Here is a 9,010-nt window from a genome sequence, read left to right as displayed (position 1 = left end):
AGGTTCCTTTTAATTCCAACCGTAGAATCTGATTTTACGTCTAGGTTTGGATTATTTCCAACCGTAGAAGTGATTTTACATCCAGGTTTGGATTATTTCCAAGCGTAGAAGTTTATTTTACGGTCAGTTTTTCTTCAACAAAAACTTTGTCCTAGAATTCACCAAGTATACAACAAAATTCGTTAATTTAATTTTTATCTAATTAAATTAAATTAAAATTAACTAAATAAGGGTTGTATAGTCATTACAAAATTATTTGAGATAAGGGGTTTTTGATATTACTTATGGATGACCCATTTTTGTCCTATTAGGTGACGCCCCTCTAATGAAATGTGACGCCCCAATAATAGCCTTCCAACAAAAATAGCAAAACAGCAATCATGGCCTATGGTTTGGTTTGAAGCAGATTCCCAAGCTCTTGTCCAATTGATTCACTATCAACAACACAGCATTCCATGGGACCTGAAAGATATGATACAAAAAATAAATATGTTAATAGCAGGTATTCCACACACAAAGACTACCCGTGCTTATCGAGAAGCAAATCAGGAAGCTGACGAATTAGCAAATGAACCAGTGGACCACCAACAACAAAACCCAACACCACCAACAACAAGAATATGGGATAATACATGCCCCAACTCCATTTCTAACATTGTTCTAGATGATAGGAATGGGGTTACTTTCCCCCCCATTATAAGGACTGCGACAACTTAATCTTTAATCCATGCCTTCGTTCATTAAAAAAGAAGAAAAATAAACATGAACGGGGAAAGAGAATTACCTGACTGGGTAGTCACTGAAGTAGACGGGGTTGTATGAGAAGCAACAGATGAACCACCTCCTTTCTTCATCTTTAACTGCGGTTTATGTAACAAAGATTCATTTCCTTGCCATGTTAATTGTGAAGGAGGACCATGATGACTTGAAACAAAACGAAAGTTCATCCTTTGCCCTCTCTAAGTCCCCACTCTCACCCTTACGATACCATCCCTGAGCGAGTGTATATCTTGTCTTATGAAAATGTTTGAGTTCCCCTTCGACACAAACTTCAATGGCTGAAAGACAATCACTATAAAGCACGTGCCAGGCCTCATCCAATTGAACCACGTTTGTAAGACCCTCAGGTTTCGTTTCATTACTGTTTCCTCCAAAATTTGGAGTACCACAAACAGTTTGATCAATCAAATTCATGGCAGTCTCCTTTGTAGATTGATTAAATGAATATGCCGCAACAACCTGAAGATTGAGAACGTCATTTATTAACAAACTCCTGAGGAAGTCGATGCAGACTGCAGAGTTGATCAAATTAGAAAGAGAGAATTCATTGAGAACTAACCTTGAGAGCCTCCAAATTGTGCTTAACACATGTATGTAGTAATTTCAAACGTGATGTGTGCATCCTGTAGAAAGGATCTACAGCAGATGGATTCAAATTGATAGCTTTTTCATAGTATGAAAATGCCTTCTCATATGGATATCCTAGCTTTACACAAAGCTTTCCCAGGTAGAATGCATGAGACCAGTCTGGCCTGCAGTTACGAAAGAAAGCCGAAATACACTGACATTTTAACATCAAAGTTTGAATAAAGAAGATTCATGAAAAATAAAACCTGGATCATTTTAATGAAAGAGAACAAGGGCACATGAATTACTTGTTGGAGAAAGCTTTCTCAAAATGGTTAATCGAATTTTGACAGAATGTTATCCATGATTCATCCTTGGTGGGTAGAACGGATCGTTGATCATAAATCGGTACAACATTTTGAATACCATCATAGTAAACTAATGTCAACAACTCATGCATCTCGCTCTGAATCCAAGTGAAATTTATCAATAAGTTAATAAAAACTGAAAATTACAAAACATGATTAACTGAAATGAAGAAATAACTATTGAGCTGTCCACAAACCTGTTGAATTGGTGTCTTAGATAGTGCCAAACTCATTAGTAAACATCGGCGGCTTCTCCTTCGACTAATTTCAACTCTTTGAGGTAGAGAAGTGTTTTTCCTCCATCCCACAACATTTATGTGCTTACTTCCATTATTCAGCAACAGGTCCACCTCCTGATTGAATGAAAGGAAAGAAAAATCTCGCTAAATGTGATTTGAAATGTTCAAAACGGGACCAGTATCCAAAATATTACCAAAAGTTAGATGTTTTAATTTCTTTTACCTCATCAAAAATATTAGCAAGTTCTTGCCAACTCTCAAAGCGCAGAGGATTGTACAACAAATCATATTTGAATAGGTTTGCATTTTGTTCGATAAACTTTTCCCCTTCCTTGGTGAGCACAAAACCTGGCCATTTATCAGTTGCACTCATTTCTTCAGCCTGGGCTAGAATATAATACAAGTTTCCATAAACTTCGGCATACGGCTCAGAGCTGCAACATAATTTTAACCCGTTAAACACACAGGATTATTAAACAACTCATAAATAACAAATTTTGAGCATTTCAATCATGTGTCTTGAAATCTAAACTAATTAAATCTAGTCTCAAATTGATTATTAAACATTTTTCATTGAAGACCAACAATCAATAAATTTAAAGATTGGCGATGGAGTCTTATAGTAAACAAAAAAAAAAGGAAGTATTGTAAAAGGATGGAGTAAAAGGTTGCACCTTCCTCCTATATATGTATTGCTTTGCTTGTGATTGACCCCCTTGGGAAATATTAATTTCATGACATGATCCAGAAATCCATCATAACCAGCCTCTTCAATGAGTTTTTCTTCACATAAATCAGGATTATCAAAGAAGTTGCTTAGTGAATTTTCTCGTAACATTTCTTCTGGAGGTTGTGGGAAGTGCTTCCGTATAGACCTTAATACTTTTCGAACTTTCATCAAACCAGCTCTCTGCAGAAGATGCAACCATTAAGTTATCACAAATACAGGAGATTATTAACAACTCCGGGAATCAATAAAGGGAGATCATAAGAATAAACAAATGTGTGTAGAACTCACAGAGGAAGCCTTTGCATATGGCAATAAATAGTGGAAGACATCTGCACACTGTTCTTTAGTCTGATAATCACCACGACTAGTATTTTTGTGTATAGCTAAGTCATCTTCACTCATTGAATCAGGTGATTTAAGATGTAAACCATATAAGCAGAAAAGGCTCTGGTCCAGAGCTTCTTCTATTCTTAATTCAATTTCCTCACTTTCAACATCATCGTCATGGTTTTCATCTTTCCCTTCAACTCCAATAGTTCCATGTTCTGCTCCTTCATCCTTACTTGAACTAATGTGAGAAGCATCTCCCTCACTAGTCATTTCCTCTAGCTCTATCGCTTCCTTATTGGTGGACATCTGTTTATCTTCTTCGAATTCAACTACACTGGTTAAAGTATCAGCCGAAGTATTTAAAATCGACTCACTTATAGGTGTTTTCAGATGGTTGTTCTCCACAGGACTCTTTTGTGATTGAGTTTCCAATGCTTTATCCGTAGAGTGCAAACTTGATTTCAGTTTCATATCTAAGGCCAAAAGATGTTTGATTGCTAGTTTAAGAAATGTTCCTTCCTCTCCTTCACTATCTTTACCAGCACAGCAAAGCCCATATTCAGCAAGCAATTCGTGGACTGCCACAATAAGGTCAACCTGAAAAAGAGAAAAGAAAACAAAGCCAGAAAGAAATTTTGATTAGTAAGTAACTCGAGGTTGCTTCTTTTAATGCACTATTCACTATTTTTTAACAAGAATTTTATGGGGAGACCCCCACATGCATAGAGAGCTAACCTGAGATTTACAAGGTACAGATTGGTTTAGGTGTTGAAGTCTGCAGAATGCATTTGCAGCATCCACGAACCAGTGACTCTCCAGTTGCTCCATTTGATCCTCGGTTGCTAACTCAGAATATTTCTTACAAAGAAATGTGCTAATGATGTTACACATTACTGTTAGAAGCAAGGATTGAATATCGCCAACTATGCTAACAGAAACATTGACGCCCACCTGAAATCATAAATTAAAATTAAAATCTAATAAATTCAATTGGCTAATATATAGACGTGGGACTTAAGAAGTTATATCCATAACATAAAGAACTTATACTTGAGAGATTCATTCGATTTGAAGTATGATCTGCTACCACTGTTTCTGACCTACCTACAATAAAAGGCTCTAAAAACTGAACAACAACTTTCGCCAGATCCCTACTAGTAGAAAGGTCCATTTCTTCTTTCCCCGGTTTGCGACTTCTAAGCCTTTCAAGACGAGTACTTCGCCTTTCTTGAGTATGTTGTTCCTCATCGGTACATGCTTCCTTTTCTTTCGAGACATTTGCTTTTTCTGGGGTACCATCAACTTGAGACATGTTTTCTCCTTCTGCGGAACCCAGGACAGTTTCTACTTCTGCTCTGGTAGGCAACTTTATACTCAATCTGGTATCCATACCTCTTTCCAGTTTTGAATTGCCGCTGATGCTTTCTGATGTTTGATGAGCTTGTGCTCCACTGCTTTCTTGTACGTCTGCATTTTCGGAAAGAATCTTAGATCGTTTAGGACTAGGCTTTCCATTTACTTGACCATCTTGATTTAGTACAATTTCAGGCCCAGGAACATTTTCATTCACAGGGAGTATGACTCCCATGATTGCGTCTGCAAGTGATGTCCAAGATGGATGTAGAAGGTTCAGTTCTATGCTCTTACAGGACCGTTTAACTGCAACATCCCCATTTATCACCTCATCTGTTGCTTTTCTCTTGTCCAGAAATTTTAGGCGCACATGCTTCGGTTCCAGCTTATCAATACCCTTCGGCGCAAAAGGAACCGGTTCTGATTCCTCGATGGTATTTTTGACATGCAAAGCACGAGAATGTGATGGCCAGTGTCTTAGAATCAACTCTGCTACAGATAGACAAACAACCTCATCACGAATAGCTATTAGGACTTCCAATAGTTTCTCCATGCAGTTCCCTAAATTTAAGACAAAGAGAAAATAACATTAATGGCATGACTGTGCATGATGCATAAAGTTGTGCAGGTATGATACAACTTAAGATGCTACATGTATTCTTACAATTGTTGGGGCTGCAGTAAAGCCCTTGCTCAAACGCCCAACGTGATATACTTAACAAGCCCATCGAACATGATAGTGTTCCCAGTTGGTTCCAAACAACAGTCTTTATTATCTATCTCTACAGCTTGAAGATAGCAATGTAAAGCATTCTCATAATGACTCGGACCTTGTTGAAGGAAGACATTGGCAAGATTCTTCAGTGTCAAGAACCTGAAAAAATAATGCAAACAATATTGAGAAAATACAAAAAATGAATAGATTTAAGTCATGATATTTCAATTTATTCCAAAGGAGAAGCAAACTTCATACCTGAGTTGTAACATATGCCCATCACTAGAACTACTTTCCACCTAAAGAAGACAAAAGGCATTCAGAAAACAGCAGAAACCAAATTAAAGAAAAAAAAAAAAACTTTCACCCATAATAATCAGTACTTGGAAGTAGCGAACCTGAGCATTTGATATCAAAGGATCTTTCAAAACAGATTCTAAAAGTTCACGAGCTTTAGCATAATCTTTCACTTGCAACTTGAGAAGTCCTTCATGATACGTTTGTGAAAGATGGAATTCCTAAAGTGATAAGAAGCAACAGAAAAATAAGTAAAAACCAACAACATATCAAACCACAGACGGCCTCAATAATGTAAAGAAAATTCGTTATCACAATAAAAGAAGGGCATTACCAGGATAAAGCTCAGACGCAACAATCCATAAACAAAATTAGGGGAAGATAAACTTCAAAAATTACTTTAGAATTGCATAAGACCATTCAGTAAAACATTCCCTATCACTCCTCATTCTAGTGAATTACTGATATTTTGACCTAATTTTCTAATTATATAACCCTAAAAGTCACGAAACCCTAATTACTCCATAAATTTCTACATTCATCACAAAAACTCAAATAAAAAATGAGAAAAGGAAGCTTGCCTGAGCTTCTTTAGTTGGTGCTAATGGTTCCCACTGAGCAGCAGAATCTGTATCATTGATAGCTGCTATAGCAAACTGAAAACAAACAAAACAAAATCAAAAATCAAAAAAATTAAGAAAAAATCAGTGAAACTTGATTATTCTTTTTCAAAATTTTGGAGAGAAAAAGGAGAGAATTAGACTTACCATTATCTGTTTTTTATTAACAAGATTGAACTGATAATTGTAGATTCTGGAGTTTTTGGAAGTGGGATTTTGGTTAGAGGAGTTGGGGTTTTTATGTACGAAGAAGAAGTGTAAAAATTTAGGCGGGGGCGACTCAGTTTCAAGAAAGAGAGAGGAGGGTTTTGTTTGTTCGTAAAAGGGGAAAAGAGGAGAAAAATATTCTCTCAGTTCGTGGAGTGTTGATTAAATCACCAGCATTGTGGGCAGCCAATGCGGAGAGAGTACCCGTTGACACAATAGATTGTAACGAACTCTCTTTCCTGGAGTCTTTAGGGGCGACCAGAAAGAATTAGGGGAGATTAATAAGATAAAATAGGGCCAACCAAAACTAAAATAAAGTCATCCCTTATCTCAATTTTTTTGAAATGTCTAAAATATCCTCCATAATTATATTGATGTATGTAGGTTTGTGTTATGAAAATTATAATCGGTAGTTAAAATTGTAATCTCGTGATGTTAATTTTCTACCGATTGTGGTAGCAGCCCCAAATTCAAATTTTTCAAAAACCAATGGAATTTTGAATTTCTCTATTTGCACAATCGGTAGTCTCGTGATGTTTATTATCTACTGATTATACAATCGGTAGTCTTATGATGTTCTTTATCTACATATTGTGGTGGTAGTAGCCCCAAATTCAAATTTTTCAAAAACCAATGGAATTTTGAATTTCTCTATTTGCTCAATCGGTAGTTTCATGATGTTTATTATCTACCGATTGTACAATCGGTAGTCTCATGATGTTCATTACCTACCGATTGTGGTAGTAGCCCCAAATTCAATTTTTTTCAAAAAACAATGGAATTTTCAATTTCTCTAGTTGCTCAATCGATAGTTTCGTGATGTTTATTATCTACCGATTATTAAATCGGTAGTCTCGTGATGTTATTATGTACCGATTGTGGTAGTAGCCCCAAATTCAATTTTTTCAAAAACCAATGGAATTTTGAATTTTTCTATTTGCTCAAATTTTCAAAAACCAATGGAGTTTCGTGATGTTTATTATATGCCGATTATACAATCGGTAGTCTTGTGATGTTCTTTATCTACCGATTGTGGTAGTAGCCCCAAATTCAAATTTTTCAAAGACCAGTGGAATTTTGAATTTCACTATTTTCACAATCGGTAGTTTCCTGACGTTTATTATCTACCGATTTTAGTCGGTAGTCTCGCGATGTTATTTAACTACCGATTATGGTTGTAGCTCCAAATTTAATTATTTCAAAATAAAGCAAAGAAGAGAAGAACATAGTCACAATCGGTAGATAAAGAAAATACTAAACTACCGATTATGAAGGGAGATATAAGTATTTTCAACTTATTTTGTCTTATTTAGTCGCCCGTAATTCTTTCAGGGTCGCCCCTAAAGACGCCAGGCTCTCTTTATGAAACTCTGCTCTGCTTTTCTTTTTCATTTTTGTTCTTCTCCATAAGTAGAAGTCAGAAGCAAACAATTTTGCTTCACAAAAAGTTACCTTTTCGACTTCTAGAAGTCTTTCTGAAATTCGACATCCAAATTGACTTCTGACTAGAAGTCGAAAAGCTGCTTTGATGTGCTATCTAAACAAGCTAGCGTATTTAGATACAAAAAATAGAAGTGCTTCTGCTTTTGTCATAAGCAAAACTATATTGCTTCACAAAAAGTTGAGTTTTCTGCTTTTAGAAATCGTTCTGAAATGATATTGCCAAGCTGATTTCTGATTTTTCGAAAGTCGAAAAGCAATTTCTGAGTGTACATCGCGTTCGGATGAGTTATTTTTTGATTTCTAGAAGTCAAAAAGCAAGAAGTCAGTTTGGATATAGAATTTTAAAATGACTTCTAAATGAAAAATAGTTTTGCTTCTGACTTCTGCTTCTGGAGAAGAACAAAAATAAAAAAGAAAAGCAGAAGAAGATTTGTATCCAAATGCGTTATTGATACCTTATTAGGCTATTACAGACCCTCAATCTACCTCATGACTATAACAAAAATGAAAAAGAAAAAACTCACCCATCCTTAATCAAATTTGAACTTCAACCTAAAACTTAATTTTAAAAAGTATTCTTTGTGACCGAAAATATTGACGCTCGACTAAAATTTGTCTCTTTGCCCAAAATATATACTTCAACCCAAAAATCATTCGTCTCAAAATCTAGATTGCGACTTATGTCACCAAAATTTTACATTATGACCTTAATTATGCTCTTCGAAATGACTCTACGCTGAAAAAATTCGAGCATATAGATTTACATAATAAAGAAAAATGTCATGTGATCGAAAAATGTACACACTAATATAAAATCTACGACGTGACTTAAAATCTAGCCGACGTCCCAAATTTGTCTCACGTGCAACCAAATTTCACTATGTTACCTAAAATCTGCAATAAGTAAATCCGTCTGATGCAAATGTTATATTGAAATTGATGGGTAACTATTTTTATTATTTTATTTTTTCTATTTTTATTATTTATTCACTTAATCACTGCTTCTGCAGAGTTTTAATTTGATTGTGTTAGAGCACTGCTCGGTCGAACTCGCATGCGTTGCTATGTCAAGCATGTTTTTCAATGTTAGTGATCAAAACTATAAGTCTTGATTTTTAGTCTACTATTAGCTAAATCTCGGACTAGGATAGAAAGTGTAGTTGAGCTCAAGAACTCCATGGTGATCATCATATAAGACGAAGAACTACTCAAGGAACTGGTGGAACTTCATCGACTAAAAGGTAGGTGGATACTTGAACTTATCTATCACTCAAAAGTCTATCTACTCTATCTCTTATCTTGAGACAAAAGTCGTTTTGCTATATAGACTATGATTATACACATTTGCTATTTCGAGCCGA

At 35.6% G+C, this 9,010-nt stretch overlaps 1 protein-coding gene across 1 annotated transcript; it reads right to left on the bottom strand.

Annotated features, from left to right (window-relative positions):
• Window positions 1-238: 238 nt before the first annotated feature.
• Window positions 239-6,304, bottom strand: LOC113352099 (calcineurin-binding protein 1-like). The gene is given in 16 exon segments (XM_026595969.1): window positions 239-462; window positions 785-1,239; window positions 1,340-1,532; window positions 1,656-1,813; window positions 1,913-2,068; window positions 2,178-2,388; window positions 2,629-2,864; window positions 2,973-3,611; window positions 3,750-3,965; window positions 4,078-4,928; window positions 5,032-5,132; window positions 5,134-5,241; window positions 5,341-5,381; window positions 5,481-5,600; window positions 5,961-6,035; window positions 6,147-6,304. Coding segments are annotated over 15 exon segments (3,465 nt in total). The 5' UTR covers window positions 6,150-6,304; the 3' UTR covers window positions 239-462; window positions 785-882.
• Between the last annotated feature and the right edge of the window lie 2,706 nt (window positions 6,305-9,010).

This window comes from Papaver somniferum, chromosome 2 (assembly GCF_003573695.1).
Source record: "Papaver somniferum cultivar HN1 chromosome 2, ASM357369v1, whole genome shotgun sequence".
Lineage (NCBI taxonomy): Eukaryota > Viridiplantae > Streptophyta > Magnoliopsida > Ranunculales > Papaveraceae > Papaver > Papaver somniferum.
This window is presented reverse-complemented; position numbering and strand designations above follow the sequence as displayed.